This window comes from Pleuronectes platessa, chromosome 19 (assembly GCF_947347685.1).
Source record: "Pleuronectes platessa chromosome 19, fPlePla1.1, whole genome shotgun sequence".
Taxonomy (NCBI): Eukaryota; Metazoa; Chordata; class Actinopteri; order Pleuronectiformes; family Pleuronectidae; genus Pleuronectes; species Pleuronectes platessa.
In genome coordinates, this window is record NC_070644.1 from 3,106,804 (window position 1) to 3,130,368 (window position 23,565).

Below are 23,565 nucleotides of genomic sequence, written 5' to 3' on the forward strand. Positions count from 1 at the left end.
TAGACTTAAAACCTTACAACTATCTAAGGTAAACGGAGGCCTTAAACTTCCAAACTTAAAATATTACTTCTGGGCAGCACAAATGAAACCCCTGATAGCGTGGATTCAGAATAGCACGTACACTCGCTGGCTTAATATCGAGAAAAACCTATGCCCAGAGCCCTCTCAAAACTTTCCATTTTTAGATACACCCATAAAAGAACTAGCAGAGTGGACTAAGATCACTCTTAAAATCTGGAACAAAATACAGAAAGTATTGGATCTATGAAGACCTTCACACCTAACAATCTAGACACAGGCTTTAGAAAGTGGTCAGATACGGGTTTGGTCTACCTGCATCAACTATTTAATGAGGACAACCTCAAGACATTTGAGCAGCTGAAAAGGGATTTTGATCTCCCAAGAACAGATTTCTTCAGATATCTGCAGTTGAGAACTTTTCTAACATCACACAAAGAGTGGGGAAAACTTTTAAAACGTACCCCTCTAGAGGAGTTCTTAATAGAAATACAGATGGGGAGCGAAGATAAGAAAACCATAAGTAAACTCTATAACATATTTCTATCTATGGATCTACATAATTCCCTACAGATAAAGCAGAGATGGGAGGCGGAAATAAACATGGTCATACCACAGAATACCTGGCAGGGGATGTGCACAGAGGCACACCTAGCTACAAATTCAAACACCTGGAGGGAATTTAAATGGAAAATAATTACCAGATTCTTCAGAACACCAGAAATAGTAGCCAAGATGGGAATGGACACATTCCAACTTGTGCTGGCGGAACTGTGGAACACGTTCTGCCAATCACACACACATATTCTGGCTCTGCCCTAAGTTAAACACATATTGGAGAGAAATCTTTGATGCCCTCAAAGAGATATTCCAACAGGACATCCCACAAGACCCCACAATAGCACTACTGGGAGCGATGCCTGAAGGCCTGAATGGGAGGGCCAAAGAATATCTGCTAAACATACTACTCACAGCAGCATTGAAATGTATAACCATCAAATGGTTAAAACCAGACCCACCTACATATAATATATGGACCCAAAAAGTATGGGACATCTACCAAATGGAGCAAATCACATATTCATTAAGGCTCCAAAAGTCTATCTTTACTAAACGATGGGGTCCTGTCTCTGCGTTATTAATACAATGAGGGTTACAAATTAATATCGCTCTAGGCCTCCGATCGTGCGGCTATCTGTCACCTTTGCCTACTTATGTACATCATAAACCATCCTCTCGGAAAAGCATAAATAGCACCTATGATACTAAATTCTGGAGTGGACAATAACTATTACTTTATCCCTGGTTTTATTTTCATTTACTTGTTTTTTTTTTCTTTCGTTGTTTAATTTAATATATAATGTATGTAATCAATCATCTATTCTTATCTCCCCTTTTTATCTCTTGGAGTGAGCACTGTTTGATGTTTGTTGTTTTTTCTATGCATTGCACGCTATACTTGAATACCATGTATAACAGTATTGTATACAGTTGAAAAATGGACAAAGAAAGTAACTGTCTTGATATGCATATTGTTTTGTTGAAAACCAAATAAAAAATAAGTAAAAAAAAAAAAAAAAAACCCTACTTTGCTCGCTCCCCTGTGATAGGTCCTGGGTTGTCGTTTTCATCTGTTGCTGCCGCGGTTCCAGTGGGTCCTTCCGCTCCACCTCTTGATCCAACGGGGGAATTGGAAGAAGAGTGTTATACACCAGATGATGGAATGTTGAAAGGGTGTCTTAAAAATTCGGAGTCGCTTTCCAATCATGTAATATTGAATCATTTACCTGAACCAAAGCGAACAGAGTTGGTGTCTTTTCCTACAGCCATATCATTTAAATATACGACATGTAAAAGGAACTGAAAATACGGTGGCCGATGCCATGTCCCGGCCGGGCTATTACTGTAAGTTAACTTGTGTTTTTACTCCCTGCAGGATCTCCTTCTGTCCATTCGAGTTTTCACCTCTCTTAAATAGCTTCTTAGGTACCAAAGTTGCTGAGGGGGGGAGTCATGATGCTCAAGGGTGGGATGCCTGCATGAGTTAACATTAATATAGCTAATTGTGTTTAATTAAAATCGGAAGTATTATATGTTGCTTTAGTTATTCAACAGGTATTTGATAGTTGTCGTAACATTTTGGGGATCCAAGGGAGAACCCCCATCTTACGGGAGGGGGTGTGACGACCCTCTCATTCTACCTGCCTGTGTTCCTTGCTCTGTGCTGGTGGGTGGAGCTTCAGCCACTTACCTGCCCACCTGGATGGGCCTTCCCAGAAAGCATAAAGTGCTGCTCTTCTGGGAGTGTCTCGCTCTCGCTCTCGCTCTCGCTCTCTCTCTCTCTCTCAGCAGGACCTGCTGCAGCAGTCTGATCCTTGATCCTTTTTTTCAGTAAAATAAATAACTTTTGATTGAAAGCTCTGTGTGTGGATCTCTTTCTGTTGCCAGCCTTGCGCCACGTGGTAACAGGACCAACCACCACTTGAAACAGAGTCTTTGACAGACACTTGCATGCTCACTTTGGGGACTCCTGTGCTGAGACCATTTCGTAAACACAACCTACACAAAAATAAAAACAAACACACCGCAGTGTGTATCTGACTGAATTCAGGGCTTTAGATGCTGGACTGCTCTTTCCAACTTCATAAATAGATTTTTATCAGATGTGATGCCAGCTTATTTAAAAGATCCCCAACCTACAACTATCTTAGCTCTTCAGAAACCAGTTTCCTGTAGTGACACGAATAGAAAGAAACAACCAAAATTAGTGAAGAATAAATACAAGAACCTGTTCTGAGACTATGTTCGGAATTGAACATTACTTGGCTTTTTTTCTCTTTTTTTCTTGAGAATTCTATGAATGTAGAGATATTGGTTTGTGTATTATGGATGTTACGCCCTGAACGATCAAATGTAATAAAACTGCATTTACAAACTTGTTGATTTGTCTGAAGATGTGTGGGAGTGAGGAAAGAAAATCATACTTTTGCTCTTGAAACCCATGTTTTTATGAAAACATATTGGTGTATTTTTTATTTAGATTTGATTCTGTTAGGGCGTTATTTGTTAATTTGATGTTTGTATAGATTCATTAATTATGTTGAATGTTGATTGATGTAGTTTTAATATACTTGCAATTCACAACATTTAGAACTGAAATTACTAATAATGGAATCTGTAAATCCAGAATTAATCCAGAACAATTTCAAGAAGTGATTAATCGCTTGTGTCAGTATTGCAGATGCATTTACTTGTGAGATGCATTTTATTGCTGTAGGTGGTCGAGTTGCATCTAGGAACATTATAACTATTGTCATTTACTGTCTCTAAAACAGAACACGATAATTTAATGTCAGTAGTTAAAGGCAACAAAGTACATTCATTTAAGCACTGTACTTGAGTGCAGTTTCCAGATACTTAACCAGAGTATTCCAAATGATACTACTCAACCACATTTCAGAAGATAAATATTGTACTTGTTACATATTTGTTTTACAATTAAATCACTACTTTTCAAAATATTGTTTAAAAAAAAAACTTATCAAATACAATTTACATCTATACAAAGGGGTCAGTAGGACTCAAACATAAATGAATCGATATTAATTGAAAGGAGCTACAACCATAAAATGCTGCTGAGGCATTGAGGCATCGGTTTTAATCTAAACTACATCGAAGGACACTTTTTACTTTTATTTTAAAACATCTCATTTTGCTGATGCAGGTCTACTATGGCTTTTGAATTCAATGCTTTGAAACTGTGGTACTGGAGTATCAATGTACTGATATAAGCAAACCATGTACTTTGTATGTAAAATATGATTATGTATGTAATAAACAACTAAAGCTAGCATGTAAACAGTACAATATTTTATCATTGGAGGATATTGGACTAGTTGTATATGTGATGTGCGATGGAAATACACATGTTAATTTAGTACTAATCCCATTAGGACATTATACATAAATTACCTATTACATATTAGTTTCTTTATAAGAATGTATTTTAGAGATATATATTCTGAATTCTGTGTTAATTTGTCTAGAGTCTAGACAGATGCACTATAGCAGTGGTTATCAACCTTTTTTCAGTGATGTTCCCCCTATGAAAAAGAAATTCAGCCGATTACCCCCTAGCCAGCACAAAGCGTTTTTGGTTGAAAGAAAGATGTAATAAATACACAGTACTGTTACATTAGTGTCTGATTTATTAAAATTTGTAACTGGACACTTTCGAATTTAAAACTCCATCAATGTCCATAACATTGCTTATTTGTAGTGGTCTCTCTTGAACTATTTGGAAATAAAAAGATGTAAAAATAACTAAAGACTTAAAAAAGATATAATTATCAATTATAAATAAAGATTTGTGCACAAGGAATAATAATGAACTTAAAGTGACCTCTTTTGGGATCATAGTAATGAGATATGTTCTCAAACTGAACTCTTGAGCTTAATTATTGAACACTTCTTCACAAAAAAATTTTAAAAAAAATCTCACGTACCAACTGGAGTGCCTTCACGTACCCCCATTTGAGAACCACTGCACTATTGGTTTGTGATGCATTTAATTTGAAATGGTGTAGTAGAAGGAAGGAGAAATGTCATTCTTTTATTTTGAAAAGGTAGTTCTGAAAAAGGAAGATGATCGGTAAAATGGCCTCATTGTTGAATGAAAAAGGATAACCTTTAGTTTTTTAGCACCTGGTTGATAAAGGACACAAGTGTATTATGACCATACAAACAAAAAGTCTAGAGGTGCAATTGGAGAAACGCAACAGGAAGACCACCATTTTGCATTTAGTGGCCATTTTGGCCATATTCCACATTTTTACTTTGAGGTACTTGTACCGGGGCTTACATCAGATCAACGGCAACTTGAGATGAATGTCAACAAACAACTCCACTCCTGCGGTGTCACTGGTCATAGATCAAAGGAATCGTTGTTGTTTTGCAAAAGTGACGTCTCTCTCTCTCTCTCTCTCTCTCTCTCTTTCTCTCTCTCAGAATTGTGACATTTCCTCAAACTGTGTAAACATTTAGGTATGTTGAAGGATCATCCTTCGCCAAAGGAGACGATGTTGTATTAACTCCACTGTGCATTGTCCTTTCACCACCAAACTTCTGTCTCATGACCAGAGTACAAACCTGAGCAGCTCTGTGTCAATATTTTCTAAGGTTCATAGCACGACCTACTGATCAGTGTGAAAATGAAGATGTTGTAACATTGCCCAATTGACACAAAATTGCTCACGCTACATCGGAGCTCCTACTTGAACAGATCTATTAGTCTGTATCTATTAATAATGATGCGCCAACTACTGGCAACAGAAAATAAGCTTTGTTTTTCAGCTATCATTCAATTTACATAAATTGTTCACAGTGTGATGTACAAGTGATAGCGTTGACCATAATGAGCAATTAGGAGGCAAGAATCGAAATCACATCATTACAAAGTGTGGGACTGTGAAGGTTTGAGAAGAGATTAGACTATATGTGGGGAAAACCAAGCAAAGAGACAAGAAGTTGGTGAAAAGAAATAGTCCTTATACAAAACAAAATAGGCTCTTAAACAATCAAAAGATGTGCTGGGTAAGGCAAAGCAGACTGAGCATGTAAGTGAGGGACTGAGAGTGCTGACCAGGGCTGCTAGGTGGTGTGGCTGAGTTCGGCTTGTAGACGTAAGCAAGCAGGTGATCAACAAAGAACAGTAGGTTCAAGTGAACTTACATGTAACAAACAGATTCAGAAAAACAAGCTAGAAGGGTTCTGAAAGATTCTGGGGGAAACGTTGCTACCACCAGAGCAATTGACGTTCTGGCAGAGTGGTGGTTGAACTGGTTGAATGATTGATTGCAGTTGTGCAGCAGTGTTGGCGGGAGATACTGAAAACCAGAAACCAAGCCCAGGCAGGAACACAGACCAAACAGGAGCAGCACTAAACATGGGGACACACAGATACCAGAATCAGAATCAGAATCAGAATTCTTTTTATTGCCATGTATATTTGCACATACAGGAAATTGCCTTGGTGTGGTTGGTGCACTTTACAAACAACAAATTAAAAAAAAATGTATATACAGTTAAAGAGTTATGTGCGGTTTTAAGGTGCAGAGATTGGTAATAGTGCCAGTAATATAGAGTTATAAATTATGTGCAGGGGTGGGTGGGGGGTGGGGGGGTCAGTAGAGTCAGTGTAATGCGGAGTCAGTGTGATGCAGGGGGCTTGTTTGTGAGCCCCACTGCCATGGGGAAAAAACTGTTCAGGTGACGCGAGGTTTTAGTCCTGATGGCTCGGAACCTTTTTCCGGACGGGAGTCTCTGGAACAGGTGGTGAGCGGGATGGGAAGGATCAGCAATGATCTTGCCTGCTCTCTTACTGGTCCTGGAGTGGAACAGATCTATGAGAGCCGGCAGGTCACAGCCGATGACCTTCTCAGCTGACCGGATGATCCGCCGCAGTCTGCCCTTGTCCTTGGCAGTGGAGGCAGTGAACCAGACGGTGATGGATGAGGTGAGGATGGACTCAATGATGGCTGTGTAGAAGTCAACCATCACTTTCCGCGGCATGCTGAATTTCCTCAGTTGCCGCAGGAAGAACATCCTCTGCTGGGCCTTCTTGATGATGGAGGTGATGTTCTCCGCCCATCTCAGGTCCTGTGCGATGATCGTCCCCAGGAATCTGAATGACTCCACTGTTTTAACTGGGGAGCTGCACATGGTGAGAGGGGCTCCTCCTGAAATCTGCTACCATCTCTACAGTTTTTAAAGCGTTCAGCTCCAGGTGGTTCTGGCTGCACCAGGAAGCCAGGCTGTTTACTTCCTCTCTGTAGGCGGCCTCGTCCCCATTGGAAATTAATCCAATAAGGGTTGTGTCGTCAGCAAACTTCAGAAGTTTTACAGAGGGATGGCTGGAGGTGCAGTTGTTCGTGTAGAGGGAGAAGAGGAGAGGAGAGAGCACACAACCCTGTGGGGCTCCAGTGCTGATGGTCCGGGTGTCAGAGACAAGCTTCCCCAGCCTCACGCGCTGGTTCCTGTCGGTCAGGAAGTTAGTGATCCACCTGCAGGTGGGCTCAGGCACGCTCAGCTGTGTCAGCTTGTCCTGGAGAAGAGCTGGGGAGATTGTGTTGAATGCGGAGCTGAAGTCCACAAACAGGATCCTGGCGTGGTGCCAGGGGAGTCGAGGTGCTGGAGGATGAAGTGGAGTCCCATGTTGACTGCGTCGTCTACGGACCTGTTGGCTCTGTAGGCAAACTGCAGCGGGTCGAGGAGGTGGTTGGTTATGGTCTTGAGATGGTTCAGCACGAGGCGCTCAAAGGTCTTCTTCACTACGGAGGTCAGGGCGACTGGTCTGTAGTCATTTAAGGCCTCTGTATGCTTCTCCGAGTCCGTTACGGAAGAACGGACGGGCGGAGCGGACGGACCCTTTTTGATTTATAGTTCTACGAGCCTTTTTGTTCCGAAAACAATTCACCGCCAGAACAGTAGATGGCGTAACGGAAGTCGAGCTTAGAGAAGCCTACCTCATGAGGTATATAGAAGAAGTCCACGCTGGTTTATTTACGTCCCCCCGGCTCCTCACACACAGTGAACGATGACAACAGAAAAAGGATGTTGATGACGCGACAGTTTTGCTGAAATAAAGTGACACCCAGCGGGTCAAAATGCTTTTGTTATCGTGTCTTAACGCAGCGGTTCCCCGGTCTTGTTTCCAAACTGCGTTGCTAATTCAACAGCTGCAACAGCTTGAAGCTACACGGAGGCAGCTAGCTTCCTCCCAGCTTCCACACACAGTCAGCAGGGACACCCGATACTAGCTACTACCAAGTGTTTGCTTCTAACCTGACGGTGTTTGAGAAACAGTGTCATGAGAGCCGTGGGATTAAAGTCAGCGGGTTTTTGCGCTGTTCCCACCGCAGTTAGCATGGTGGCTAGCCCGCTAGCCCCGTTATGAAAGTTCGTTATAACCGTATGTGACCGTACACACATGAAGTGCTCTAACCAGCCACCGTCAGCCGGACAACGCCGCTGGCTTAACACACTTGTCAGATTAATCATAGAGTCGTAGTTGTGATTTAGGTTTATTGTGATTTAGGGAATGAAACAGGAAGTTTGAGGTCCGGAAATAATGATGTCCCGAAATGCTGGCGTTAGCTGACCAATCACAGCCAAGTGCTATCCGTGGGCTGTCCGCCATTTCGACGTGTAGTTAGAAAAATGAGAGCTGCACAAGAGGCACGGAGAGGGCGTTCCACGTTGGAGAGGGCGGTCCTATCTGTCCGTGTTCGTCAAAACGGAGAAGCATACATTGGCCTTAAGGCCTGTGATCCTCTGCTTCTTGGGAACGGGGATGATGGTGGATGTTTTAAGACAGGCGGGTACAACACATTCAGCCAGTGAGGTGTTGAAGATGTCCGTGAATACTGGAGACAGCTGATCCGCACAGTGCCTCAGTGTTGAGGGGGAGACAGCGTCTGGTCCAGCTGCCTTACAGGGGTTCAGTCTCTTCCGGAGCTTATTTACATCTCTCTCCTGAATTGAGAGAGGTGTGATGGGGTGTGATGGGGGGGATGGATGTGTGATGGGGGGGATGGAGGGGATGGGGCAGTCTGGGGCCATTTTGTGGGGGGGGGCTATTGTCTTTGTCCAGGCTGGGGAGAAGAGGTGTGATAAATGCGGGGGGGGGGGGGGGTTTGAGAGTGTCTATCGAATCTACAGTAGAAGTCATTCAGTTCGTTTGCAAGTCTCAAGTCTTCCACAGAGTAGGGGGATTTGGTTTTGCAGCCGGTGATCACTCGAAGGCCCTTCCAGACAGACGAGGAGTTGTTGGCTGCAAACTGTTGTTCCAGTTTCTTTGAATACTGTCGTTTGGCCTCCTTAATCTCTTTGCCAAACGAGTATTTACCAGTAGAGTGCAAAACAAAAACATACTAGCCCCCAAAATCCATAATCTCGACTGACTGTTTTAATAACTGCTCGCTATCCACACAGTCAGATAATGTTATTGAAAGTTACCAATCCCAGAGCAAATATGATAGTGAATGAATTAGTTATATTGTGCAGATGGGGTCAGCCTGATGATCACTTGCTTCTCCTGTTCAACCGGGAACTGTGCAACAGGCTCCATAACCAGGCTTGATGATATGGTAAAGACTCACACTATACCACTGAGCATGAGGATTTTTCAAGTGTTTTCAAACAAATGCTGCAAGAAAAAAAATCACCCTCATTGAAGCTCTAGGGCATCCTTATGTTACCATTATATACATATACACTCCTGATCAAAATCTTAAGACCAGTTAAAAAATTGCATGAATTTGCATTTTGCACTGTTGGATCTTAGGAAGGTTCTAAGTAGAGCTTCAAAATGCAAAAAGAAGAAATGGGAACAAGAGCCCAAAAGTTGTGAGCAGGCAATTTATTGAAAACAACAATTTAACTCAAATAGGCTGTTCATCAGGTGATCAAAAGTTTAAGACCACAGCCTTTAAAAGCCAAAATCTGTGCAAAAATTTGGATTCCATGTCATTTCCTGTAAAGTAATCACACTGTGAAGATCTCTTGATGGCAAAGGCAAAAAAGCTCACCGTCTTTGAACGTGGTAGGATTGTTGAACTGCATAAACAAGGCCTCTCACAACGTGCCATCGCTGCTGAGGTTGGACGCAGTAAGACAGTCATTTTGCATTTCTTAGAAGATCCTCAGGGTTATGGAACAAAAAAATCAAGTGGTAGACCCAAAAAAATCTCACCGCCGCTGAGCCGGAGGATCCGAATGGTTGTCCGTCAAGACACGGGACGATCCTTGTCCCAAATTAAGGCCATTACTGGTGCTGACTGCAGCCCAATAACCATCAGACGGCATCTGCGAAGGAAGGGCTTCAAAAACAAGAAACGTCTTCAAAGGCCACGTCTCCTTCAGCTAGGGATGGGCATAATTAATCGACGATCGATTAATTGATAATTAAGAATTTCGTCGATGAAATAATTTTTTCATCGAGAAATTCGCTAATTACAAATGAATTACAAATTCGTCATTAACTCTCCCGACGATCGACGAAGACAATTTAATCGAACGCCCATCCCTACCTTCAACGCCACAAAATTGCCCGTTTAGACTTTGCAAGGGAGCACCAAACATGGGACATTCAAAGGTGGAAGAAAGTTTTATTCTCTGACGAGAACAAATTTAACCTTGATGGTCCTGATGGCTTCCAACGTTACTGGCATGACAAGGAGATGCCACCTGAGATGTTTTCTACGCGGCACAGTGGAGGGGGCGCCATCATGATCTGGGGTGCTTTTTCCTTCAATGGAACAATGGAGCTCCAGGTTGTGCAGGGGCGTCAAACAGCAGCTGGCTATGTGGAGATGTTGCAGTGGGCATCCCTCATGACTGAGGGCCCTCGTCTGTGTGGTAACGACTGGGTTTTTCAGCAGGACAACGCTCCAATTCACAATGCCCGTCTGACCAAGACTTTTTTCCAGGAGAATAACATCACTCTTTTGGACCATCCTGCGTGTTCCCCTGATCTTAATCCAATTGAGAACATTTGGGGATGGATGGCAAGGGAAGTTTACAAAAATGGATTTCAGTTCCAGGCAGTGGATGGATTTCAGTTCCAGGCAGTGGATGCCCTTCGTGAAGCCATCTTCACCACTTGGCGCAACATTCGCACTAGCCTTTTGGAAATACTTGCATCAAGCATGCCAAAACGAATTTTTGAAGTGATCAACAATGATGGTGGAGCTAATCATTACTGAGTCAGTTTTTGACACTTTAATTTCTGTTTTAGGAGTTTTTCTTTTTTTTTTTAGCTGTGGTCTTAAACTTTTGATCAGCTGATGAACAGCCTACTTCAGTTAAATTGTTGTTTTCAATAAATTGCCTGCTCACAACTTTGGGGCTCTTGTTCCCATTTCTTCTTTTTGCATTTTGAAACTCTACTTAGAACCTTCCTAAGATTCAACAGTGCAAAATGCAAATTCATGCAATTTTTTAACTGGTCTTAAGATTTTGATCAGGAGTGTATATATTTCCTAGTGAAGCTCACTCCAAGCCTGATAATCCTGTTTGTCAATAAAATTATGCCAGCACGAGGAATCAGCTGATGAATCCAAGCACAACGCAAATGACCATTGTAAAGATAAGGATTCCTGGAGCTAGCTTAGATAACGACTCTGCTGCAGGGACTTTATCTTCCACTGCTTTTCATGATTGTGACAGGGACGGCACTAGCAAAGGTTTTATTGAGGTCAAAATCCCGGAAAAATATTTGAACAGGGGTCGATGATTCTTCTCATGGCTGACCAAGACTACACATTGCTGCAGAGCAGATGTTTCTGAGTGAAGACAAACCTCACTTGATTAAAGATGCACAGTGATGCGACTGTTAGCACTGTCACAACAGAGTAACATGACTCTGGATCTGGATCTGCTTTTCCATATTTGAATGGAATTTTGTACCTAACTGTATATTTGCATGATTCACCCTCAATCGGCTTTAATGGCAGAGTGTTGTACGTGTCCCCATGCATGCGCAGGTTTCCTCCCACAATTCAAAGACAAAGGTTACACTAACTGACCGTAGGCTACATTTCCCGTGGATGCTAGGGTTATCTATTTGACCTTGCAAAGGCTAAGAGGGATTGGTTATCTCAAATCTTTCACGGCCAAGTTGAGGTTTCTCGAACATATGATGTTGAGGCCAGAGGGTTTCTATTTTCTTGGATGTTGTAATTTAGGGATGTTCAAATAGACAATGTGTTTGTTGTCCTGACTTCTAGGCTGCTTCTGAAATATTGTGTTTTGTTGTTTTGGGGTTAAATGTAGGCGTGCAAGTCTGACAGAATTCATGTAGCAGGTTTGTGACCGTACCTCTTAGTCATCTGCACATATGGAGACCCTTAATTTCTGTCTCATTTAAAGTGAGGACAGATGCAGTGTATTGATCCGATTGATATGCAAATTCCTTCAATGTATAAATTAAATAGGATTGCACTGAGGTTCCTCGCCTGCCCCACCCCACAACCCAGAGAAAAAAGGCTGTTTATTTGTCCCCAGTTTTAACTGCACATTTACCGCCAATGCCTCTGTCGTTTCCGTCCTGCCAGATGGAGTCAAAGCCTTATTGATAGTAATAAAACACACTTAGACCTGAGAGCTTAACTCACTGCACCTCAGGAAAACACGTACAAATTCAAAATACTCCCAACCCAAGCAAAAAGATAAACACTGAGCAAAGACAAACAGCACAACTAGAATTTTATTTTTATTGCTCATGTTTCAGGCCCTGAATGGCCTTTCAGACAAACATCTATCCAATTATTTGACCTGTGATGTGCCCTCTTGGCCATTGAGATCAGCAGATGGACCCTGCTGTTCACTCCAAGGGTCACAGCTGTAAACAAAGGGTGAGCAAGCCCCTGCTCTCAGAGCCCCCACATTATGAAACCCACAGCCTATGGAACTAAGAATGTCTTGTGTTCTTTTAAATCCTTTCTCAAAACGTTTCTTCTTTGTGCGAGCTTATAAAATGGTCTAAAGGTCTACTAATCCTATTTATTTATTTGGCTTTGCTCATGTTCCATTGTTAATTATCATTTTATCTGCCTGCCTGGTGCTGTTTCTTCTTTGTAAAGCAATTTGTAACACTGTAACACTGAAAACATACTGAATCTGACTGTACCCCAAGTCAGTAGTCAACAACAACTCCTGACTGTGTGGGTGTTGGACATATATTGTGCATATATTCGGCCCCTTTATGTAAATTGTAGCCCGTTTAAAGCCCCAAATGAAGCAAAATCGTAGAACCACCACGCTAGCAGGCATCTGGTGCTTGGGAGGACTACTCTCTTGTCTTCGCATCGACTCTTTGATCGCCCTTTTCCAGCGACACCGCGCATGCGCCATTTGTCTCCTTCATCGTGTCCCCGTCACAGTAGCGCTAAACTAAGCTAAGCTAGCTGTCAACCCGCGGAGCAGCATCACGTCAGGGACGCTCCAGGCTGTGTAGACCCCCCCCAGTGAACACCTTCGCACCGGTAAGAAGAAGCTCATGCACCTGAAACGCCTTTCGGTAACTTTCCTGCTCACGGTTAGCCTCACGACCAGGAGGGTAGGAGCAGGGTGGGAGATTTAGCCGACGGCAGCCGTGTTATGTAAGGACGTTTAGCCTGGTAACTCACAGTTTAATCCGTGCATGATAGTGTGGAGTCAATGCTTGTCACGCATGTAGCGACTTACTCTGCATGGTTCGAGGCGAGCTGTGTGTCTGTGAGGGGGGGACGTTGTTACTATGAACATTAAGTTAGCTCAGGCAGCAGCAGCTAGCAGGCTTTCATCCCCCTCCGTACTCACACACCTCTTTCACTGGCCCATCTGGTGTCCTTTGTCCCCGGGAGAGATGCAGCTAGCAGCCGAAACCTTCTTGCTCTTTAGTCTCCAGCTGAAAAGCATCTGTAACAACAGTGTGGATTTGTCTGTGCAGCACCGGCCTGTCTCCAGATTTATCTGCTGGGCCCGTTTCATTCTGACAGCCATGAGACATCTTGACCACAAGAGACCAACAAAGCCTTTTCTTCTGGTGCATTAGCATCAGCCTCGTCTAACATGTTGTTTTCATATACCAAGTGCACATCTTTGCACATGCACGGGCTATTTTTAGGATGCATTTATCTCTTGACTTCTTAGATGCACCATTAGCTGCAGAGCTCATTGGTTGTGAACTTCCCAGCTGCCCCCTAAAGGAACAGCTTGTCCTCTTCTGCAGCAGCTCAATGCTCAATCGTATCACAGGCAAATGGACAAACCACACAGACTTTACGATTCATTTATCATAACTACTGTCTTTATTCAGAATCAGATTTGCTATAATCACCATCAATAATGACACGTGTTAGGGCTAAATCATTACAGCAGCAGTGTACAGGGCATGTGCAGGCCTCAAAGTCATGAATACCTCTGTGTCAGTTACCTCAACAAAAGGCCTCAAAGGATGTTCTAAAAAGAATAAAATATGTTATCTGCTTGTTCCAAATTCTGACATTAGTTTTACTTTTATGCATTAGCACCCGGGACCGTTGTAGCTGAAGGAATTATGATGTTTCATCGTTTTTTGGGTTGTCCATCCCTCTTCGTGTCCCACTCTCATGAACACGATGGATCAGGAACCAAGTGTTTAATCACTGCAAAGGTTAATTTGGACTCAGGGATCACCCAATTAGAATTTAGTGGTCAAAAGGTCAAGGTCACTGTGACCTCACACCATACTAGCTTTAACTAAAACTCATGAATTAATATGGTTATAATGACAAAATACACTTAATACATCTTTATTAAATTCCTTTGCCGTCATCACCACATATGTTCTTGAATATGGACAGAAATGGATGTGAACTGGTTGGCTTCAATGCAAAAGGGATTTTGAGTCCCTCTTTGTGGAATTTAAATCAGCACCACCACAACACTGTATAATAATGAAGCCTGGAAGCTCAAAAACTTAAAAGGGGAGGATTTGTCGTTTAAGCTTTAAAGCTCAAAAAATATACCAAAAGAAATCCTTTTTAATTTGTAAATCTATCATCCATCAATTCAATTCAGAAGTCCGCACTGGTTTAACCAAGAAAAAGATGCGTTCTCGCTGGTATTTGTTAAGTACTGCAGAGACCTGCGTGTAGAAAAGTGAAGAATGCACAGTTCAGTCTGCTGTTTGATTTTTCCAGTGGCTACTAAATAATCACAATGTTGTCTTTATCTTTTCCAGCACAATGGCTGTCCCTCCTTCATACTCAGACCTGGGCAAATCTGCCAAGGATATATTCAGCAAGGGCTATGGTGAGTACAGTTCGTCCCAGGAGTAAATTATTAACTGGTTGGAATTCTGTTCCAATCAAACCAGCTGTTAGAAACTTCACAATAATAAAGATACATATTGATGTGGATAAAATGTTCCATCCGTAAAAATGTTGCTGCACACTAAAACCAATTCTGTGATAATGAATGGGTAAATTAACTAGAGGTAATACGTTTTTCTTATTGATTGGCATCTGTCTACAAGGGCCCAATATACCAAGATACAGCAAATGCATAGCAATAGAGCTGTAACAATCAATTATCAGAAAATGTATCTATTCATCTATTTGGCTAATAGGTTATCAGTTAATTATTGAAGTAAAAAAAAAGCTAAAATCTCAAACATAACTTTGTTGCAGCTTCTTAAATGGGATAATCAGCTGCTTGTATCTCAGACAAGCTAATAATCTGAAGATGTGACTTTGAATTTTAGGAAAGATTAGTCTCATATTAATATTAACTAAATACTAATGTATAAGCAGATATCTGACAAATTTAGTTGGTCTCATAGTCTACAGTATATTATCACTTGGCCCGACCTAAGAACATGGATGTGTGGCATAACATTTTAGAAAAAGCTGATATGGAAATATGGCTATAACAAACTGAGCCCACATATTAGCTGATGACATGCAGCTGTGTCGTCATAGTGATCTTCAGTCATTGTCCGAAATAACAAACCATAAAGTCTGTACAACAAATCGAACCGTTGCAGATAATCTGAATTAAGGCAACAATTCACCATTTTGGAGAGAAACAATTCAACACACTTCTAAAGATCTCATACTGCCATTTCATTTGTTATATTCCTTACAACTATCAGTGGTGTCAATCCTCATCAAACTCTAGCTGTGAAAGCAAATACACTTTTTTTCCTAAATATCAAAATGTTCCCATAAATCGTCCTATGTTTGATTTATTTTGTAGTTATGTAGGGTTAACTCTCGAATCGATCTTTTGAAATTCTCCAGGCTTTGGTATCGTGAAGTTGGATCTCAAGACCAAATCACAAAGTGGAGTGGTGAGGACATTATTTTGTTATCTTGTCATTTCTGCAGAGTCCCTCTCCCAGGCCTTCCCTCAGCTTTCACTCTGCCATCTCTAACTCTCACCTCCCAGCACACCAATACAAATCCACCTTGCTATTAATGAACTGAACTGCTCTGAACTGGAGCTTCAAGGTTTCTAGGTTGTTCCAATGGCTGATGCAGAAACGTGCTTTGGCTTAATCTGTGCTCTGTTGTGGAGAAACACGACCGGCTCACAGATGTGTGTGATGTCTGTAGCCTGTCTCTACCTGCCTTTCCTAACCCCTGCTCTTTCTCCATGCTGCTGCCCTCTCTGTACTGGACCACTCGTGCTCTAATGTAGATGGTAAGATTGTGTCAGACCCGCCGGCTCTATCTGTCGATGATATGGAAACAGATCTTCTCCGTTTGGTCCTGTTATGTTTGCTCACATCATCATCTGCTTGTTCACACAAGTTGTCGTTTTTTTGTCTCTGTGATAATCATTGTCACATCATGTTCTGTCGCATCACTCTGTCAGATGTAACTTTTTCTTTGATTATCATTTCTTTGTTGTTGTGCCAGCTTATTTGTAAGTCATTGATAGTCATTTGCAACATTTTCCTTATCAGTTCATCTGCGTATTATTGTCTTTAATAATCAGTTGATCATTTGTTCTATTAAAACAGTGAAAATGTCCAGCACTGTTTCCTAAATCCTCCCAAAATCTTACTATACTGAAATGTGACAATTTAGAGGAAATACCTGGCTGCAGATACTCTAATGGTATGGTTTTAGTAGCCATTAAGTAGGTTCTTAGGTCCTATCAACATTTCAGAGGGTTGTTAGGAGGCTTTAGTAGTTATTTAGGAGGTTTTGCAAATCCTCTCGGAGATTTCGAAGTCTTTTAGAGGTTTATTATCCCTTTCGGGATAATAAGAGTTAATCTTAGTGGGACATTTTGTGGTGACGTGTTAGACAGTGTTACCCACCACCATCAACAAAACACTGAATGAGGGAACGTCCTTTGAAAACACACTGTTCATTCCTCCATTAGAGTTCAATACACTTGAAGAATTTATGATAAGGGACACTGAAGATGTTCAGGAGGCATGTGGTGAAACATCACATCACAAACAATCATTTCCTTTAATTTGTCCCACATCAGAATATGAAACTTTACATTTCATGAGATTGCATAGTGTGTCACATTAAATAGATTTACAATGCAGAAAGTCAGTCATAGTTTATAGATCCCTTCACCTTTGTTCTTTCTTTAATGTGGCGGCCCAATGTTAAACAAAAAAGCAATAGTCGCCCTTCATGAGACTTATTAGCTCAGGATTCTCCCATACATGACCTTGGATTGGAAACATTGCTTGCAGATGTAAAGCTTAATGAAGCCGCAAATGAATCAGAAAATCGTTGGTGTTTCTGTTCCTTCTTATTGGCTGATGTATACATACAGCATCTGGAAGCTGATATCAACAGATATTAACCTGGTCCATTTTTCAGTCAAGCTTCACCATGAATTATAGCCACAAAAAAGAAGTGTGAAGGTTCATGCTCTAAGTTAACTGCTCTTGTTGTGAAATTTAAGATGGTGCCTTAGGGGCGCCTGTAGCTCAGGAGGTAGAGCGGGTCGTCCACTAACCAGGAGGTCAGCAGTTTAATCCCAGTCTCCGCCATTCTACGTGCCAAAGGGTTTTCTAACATCTGTGCTGACAGTGTGTGAGCGATGTACGATCGAGAAAGTGCTGCACATAAATGCACTGTATGAATGTTTGTGTGTGAATGGAAAAACTGTGCTCTAAAGAGCATTGAGTGGTTGTCAAGACTAGAAAAGCTCTATAAATAAAGACCCTTTATTTGTTCCATACATCAAATCACAATTTTAACCTTCATTAGATTCATCATTGTGTTCTTACTGTCCATCATGTGGTTCTGGCGTCACTGTTGTCTGTCTGCTCTTTTTGACTGTTGTCTTCTGAGAATCCTCATTTTATTCCTGTACATTTCACAAATAACTTTGTTCAGCACAATGCTCACCTCTGTCCCCCGTCTCTCTCATTTGTATTTGTATTTTCTATTTATCCAACAGTTTATTGCTTCACACTTTAAGTCAGACAGTTGGTTTTTGCTGGATGTGATCGACTGTGGTGCACTAAACCTGTGTTGTCCTCGTCGTCCTGACAGGAGTTCAACACATCTGGCTCCAGTAACACAGACACAGGGAAGGCCGCAGGAAGCCTGGAGACCAAATACAAGATGAAGGAGCTGGGCCTGAGCTTCAACCAGAAGTGGAACACAGACAACACACTGGCTACTGAAGTGACTGTAGAGGACCAGGTACGTGTTTAGTCTTCAGAACTGGGTTTTTAAAGTGGAATTTTTTATTTTATTGTTTATGCTTTGCTTTGCACTAGTACGTGGTTAAATAAAAGTAACATGACACAAACTTTATCCACAGCTGACTGAAGGACTGAAGGTTGCCTTGGAAACGTCTTTTGTACCAAACACAGGGTAAGAATACATTTATTTGTTTTTAACGAGGGCAGCATGGGAGTTCATGTGGAACTATGTGTTGTGAGAATAAATTGTGGGTCAACCCTGGTCGCTGGAAAATCACAGTGGCGACAATCAATCCCTTCTTTCAATAACCTCTTTCCCTCATTTCTATTTTCTTTGCTATCATTTTGTCCAACCTGATCTGAACCAAATTCTTTGTAATTGTCCATTAAAGGATGAGGGTCACAAGAGTCTTTATTTGTTTTATTGGAAACGCATCAGATCAAATACACATTCTATATGTTTCTCTCTCAACTCGATCTCCTCCATTTGTGGCCTCAGCTCCGAGCTAATCTTCCTGGTGAATGTTATTTGTAGCAAACTAACAAGAGGAAAAAGTGCAAGTGTTGGTGAATTAAATTGGTCTTGGTATTTTGTGACAGCAAGGGGTGTCTGTGTGAGTCAGATGTGAACTATAGTGTTTGTTTTCTTGCGATGAGGAAACATGCAACACAGGCCCACTGATGAGTTTTTGGAAATTTACACATCACCACTTATTCTTTATTATTAGAGGATAATAATTAAACTTTATAAATCTGTTTCTTAGTAAGAAAAGTGGGAAGCTGAAGACGGCATACAAGCGTGACTTCGTCAACATGGGCTCTGATGTCGACTTCGAGGGTCCCATCATCCACGCCACCGCTGTGCTGGGCTACGAGGGCTGGCTGGCCGGTTACCAGATGGCCTTCGACACAGCCAAGTCCAAACTGGCCCAGAACAACTTCGCCCTGGGATACAGGGCCGGAGACTTCCAGCTGCACACCAATGTGTGAGTACTTTGATTATTATTATTTATTCAGTAAATTAATGTTCAGCAGCTGAAATATGTCCCCTGTGGCCCTGGAAGAATCTGAAGAGAGCGTGGACAATAAACCAGGCACAAAAAAGGCTTTTTGTGAGAAAAGTAGGATCCAGTGTTTTTGGAGGTGATCTAATGCTAGTAACTAAAAGCCAGGATATGTCGGTCAGTGTTGGGTTCTTTAAGAATTTCTTCTTTTTAAATCTGTCTCTGGTCCTCCAAACATGAAGGAAGTGCAGGTCAAAATAACATGTCCTACTCAGCTCAAGTATTTCCCTCCTCAACCAAGCAATGTCCACTAACGACCCCCTGTTGTGTAGAGTCTACAGGATTAGGTGCAACACCAGTGGAGCAGCATACTGAATAAATCTCCATTTTAGCTGGATTAACGTTCTTGAAGTTCCATTATGCCCCCAGTCACTCAGAAACAAACCAGTACAAACTATTGGTTGATTATTCAATTGACAGACAATTTTATTTTTATTTATAATTATGCTTTTTGCTTCATTTAAAAAAATCATTGTTACCACCTTCTTTATTGTGAACATTTGCTTGTTTCCCTGGTTTATATGACAGTGAAAGCGACATTATTGATCAGACAACAATATGATGGACGGTTTCCCTCTATATTCTCCTTCTCATACAATGAATGGCCAACGGTTATATAAAGAAAATAACTCTCAGATTGACTTGTATGATGAAAATCAGTCAGTTCTTCCATGATGGAATAATAACGCTTTGTGGTAATTACTTAACACTATAAAATATATCACTAAGACCAGATTTGGACCCAGTCTCTTTCAGGTGGATAAGATATTCTACTCCATTGTTGTAAATTTCCAGCGTATTTAAAGGAATGAAATTATCCAGCCTCGAATCGTGTGGATGAACGTCTCTGAACTGCTGTTTGTTCTCTCTCAGTAATGACGGGACCGAGTTTGGTGGCTCCATCTACCAGAAGGTGAACGACGAGCTGGAGACAGCGGTCACTCTGGCCTGGACCGCCGGCAGTAACAACACTCGCTTCGGTATCGCTGCCAAATATAAGCTGGACAAAGACGCCTCTCTGTCGGTGAGTCCACCAGCAGCTCATTTACAGCACTGTTTCGGAGGCTAAATCTAAAAAAAGTTCCGTTTGTTTCATGTCTTTTTGTTTTTCACCCTGCAGGCCAAAGTGAACAATGCCAGTCTGATCGGTGTAGGCTACACCCAGAGCCTTCGGCCAGGTAAGCTCCCCCATCACTGACCAAGCTGTTGTCAGCCCCCTACATATTGTGTTTGGAGTCAGTGCTTATGACTACACATCTGACCTTCCTCTCAAGACCTTTTTGCTGGTGAGAGGAACTACTTCTCAGAAACTACGAACTCCTCATCTCAGACAACGACCAAATAATTCAAATTTAATCACATGTGCCACAGATTTTACACATTTTTTTTCTCTTCCAACAAACACCATCTGCATGTTAGGATAGTTGCTCGACATAGCCCTATAGCACCGATAACCAGCTTTATATACTTAACAACTGCGGTTGGTGATTATTAAATTGTGCACTAGATTGTGATTGTAGGTGAGCTGCTGCTGAGGTGACGTTGTTCACTTCCTGCAGCAGATGACTGATTATGAGCAAGTCACATTCACGTCCTCTAACTATCTCCATTTGTAATAATATAGCTTTTTCTATTCAATTCAATTTTATTTGTACACAGCCAAATCACAACACACATTATCTTGCAATTTATAATATTAAAGAGAAACTCAACATTTCCCACAATGAGCCAGCACATTGCGAGAGCGGAGAGAAAAAAGTCCCCTTTAACGGGGGCAACCTGTAAAACCACTCTCGATGTGGGCGTCCTTCTTGCTCGACCAGTGAGCAGAGAAATGTGGAAGAGAGGAAAGGCTGATACAAAAGAAGGGAGAGAATTGAGAGAGGGGTGGGACCTGGAGGATCATATTTAAACTCTGTCAGACTGGGTGTGATAATGAAAATAATAACAGTGATTCTTCTTTCTTTTTTTCTATGTTGTAAATCCACCAGCCTCTTTTCTGTCTCTTAAGGGTCCAGGTCATGTTCATTTTATTAATGAAACTATTTAAATAGTTATTAGGTCCCGCAGTGAAGCACTGAAATAAATGTGATATAAATGTCAAAAAACTGACTAAGTAAATAATTCTTGCAACTGGTTTCATACTCTTCATACTTCGACCAGTGTGACTGTGAAACGGGTATTAATTTGGATTCCAGTTGGTTTTAAAAACAGTTTAAATACTCACTTTCTTTAATAATTACTGGGGCTGATTACAATTCACAAAACTCAAAATAACAGGGAATCTCTTCAAAACAGGCTTCAAATCAGGAGAGTGGAGCAGTCAGTCAAACCCAGTTAGTCGACACCCACATAGTTCTATGTAGAGGTGGAACCAGTTAACACCTGAGTGGGCAGACGGTATGTGTTCGAAGGCTTTAACTCCTTTCCCGTGTGCCTGCAGGCGTGAAGGTCACCCTCTCCGCTCTGATCGACGGGAAGAACTTCAATGCCGGTGGACACAAAGTCGGCATGGGCTTCGAGCTGGAGGCATAAGGTGGAGGACTCGGACCCATCATCAAAGAAAAGCCCAGAACCACATCACCACACACTGCTCTGTCCTCATACACACACCCACAAACACTAGTGCCCTTGCCACAACCCCCCTCCTCCTCCTCCTCCTCCTCCTCCTCCTCCTCCTCCTCTCTGGACTTCCTCACACGTTTCCCCTGTCCTCACATTTCATGAGCATTTTTGACAGTAATGGTCAACCCTGAGAGCTGTGAAGCCGAAGCTTATTAGCGATTCTATGGTTACAGAAGTGTGGCTTTTTATTTCCCCCTATGTCCCTTGGATGAAGTAGTCTTTAGTGTAAATGTGTAGCTTATCAAACCCTCTGTATTGTTGTCCCTTCTTTCCTCCAAAAAAAAGCATGTCAGGGTGAAAAACGTGTACACAGAGCTGAAAGCTTTCCTGCTTGGTTAAAAATGTGAGTGTCTGTTTCCTCTTGTTTCGTTGTGTTTGAACACTACTGAGTTATTTAATCTCAAATTGATTTGATACGACACATTTCATGAGCATAGGACTGAAATATTGAAGCACTGGTGGTTAAAGTTCATCGGTGGAATGAAGGATATTTAAAACGTGCTTTGCTTTATGGGAACATTGAAAGTCTGTTTAGTGCAGGTGCTCCTAAATGTCGTTTTTTAATCCTTTGCGACTTTTGTTAGGTGAAATCAATGCAGTGGAATCTTCTGGTAGTTTGTGTAGTTAGTTTGCATTTCTACACCATTGTTTTCATCTATCTGTCTCAGCACGACAGCCTCAAAGTGTTCTGCACCTCGTAGGTATCTCAGCAGCTCAGTGGCATCAGCTGTTGCCACGTGTTGCTCGGGGGACTGAACTCCTTGCTGTCAGGGTTCTGTTCTTGAAAACCATCTACACTCCTCACATGTGAACATAATAATGCAGCTGGTTGTCCCGGCATAATGCTCCACTGGGAAATGGAAGAAGCTGTTGTGTCCTTTTACTTGTTTTAGTTAACATGCACCAAAAATGTTTTTTTTTTTTTTTTCCTCCCTTCTTAATCTGTTGTTATGAATCTAAGACTTATTTTTGTTTGTCACATAGACACAGTACCTCATTTTTTTCCAATGTTAACTAAGGGAATTATAATAATAAAAAAATATAAAAACTGTCCGAAAGACTTCTTTTATTGACCAAATATCAAACTGAGTGGTATAACAGAATCACTTGAGCTTTAACCACATCTTCGTGTGTATTTACTTATTTGAACTGTAGAGCTTTTCTGGTCTTGATGACCATTCAAAGTGCTGTTTACTTTAGTGTGCCATTCACCCATTCATCTATAGGCAGCACCTTTTTCTATGTGGGCCATTCGGGGTTTAGCACCTTGCCCGAGGACCCCTCGGCATGCAGATGGGGACGATTGGGATTGAACCACCGACCCTCTGGTTTGAGGACGACCTCTACTGCTCAGCCACCCCGTGTCATCTTAAGCTCTGCCTCAAAGCAGATGGGAGCTTGCTTAGTTGTCATGGACGTTTCCAACTGCTGCTGGAAGAGGCTGAGTTAAAAGCTCTGGGGAAGATAGTATGTGGACATTGAGTTTGAGCCATTGTAGGAAATATTCTTCATCCAAAAATACTATCTGTAAACATGTTTTCTGAGGAAGGTGTTGAAGTATGGGACTATTTCCTTAGCATGATGTTAATTAATGCTAATGCTAAGCTATGATAACCAGCTGCTGGCTGTAACTTGTTTGGTGTCAAA

The 23,565-nt window shown here is 41.7% G+C and overlaps 1 protein-coding gene across 1 annotated transcript; it reads left to right on the forward strand.

Moving 5' to 3' along the window:
* Window positions 1-12,919: 12,919 nt before the first annotated feature.
* On the forward strand, window positions 12,920-22,969 carry zgc:56235 (Voltage-dependent anion-selective channel protein 2-like). The gene is made up of 9 exons (XM_053411563.1): window positions 12,920-13,061; window positions 14,783-14,853; window positions 15,843-15,892; window positions 18,075-18,227; window positions 18,349-18,401; window positions 18,994-19,215; window positions 20,167-20,317; window positions 20,414-20,471; window positions 21,737-22,969. Exons 2-9 carry the CDS (start codon window positions 14,787-14,789, stop codon window positions 21,826-21,828), a joined length of 846 nt encoding a protein of 281 aa, XP_053267538.1. The 5' UTR covers window positions 12,920-13,061; window positions 14,783-14,786; the 3' UTR covers window positions 21,829-22,969.
* Window positions 22,970-23,565: the final 596 nt, after the last annotated feature.

What these genes read in the sequence shown, in the direction of transcription:
- zgc:56235 (XM_053411563.1), top strand. Translation starts at nt 14,787, where the DNA reads ATGGCTGTCCCTCCTTCATACTCAGACCTGGGCAAATCTGCCAAGGAT. An exon ending in TATATTCAGCAAGGGCTATG is followed by an intron (nt 14,854 to 15,842) that starts GTGAGTACAGTT and finishes GAAATTCTCCAG; the next exon opens with GCTTTGGTATCGTGAAGTTG. An exon ending in ACAAAGACGCCTCTCTGTCG is followed by an intron (nt 20,318 to 20,413) that starts GTGAGTCCACCA and finishes TTCACCCTGCAG; the next exon opens with GCCAAAGTGAACAATGCCAG.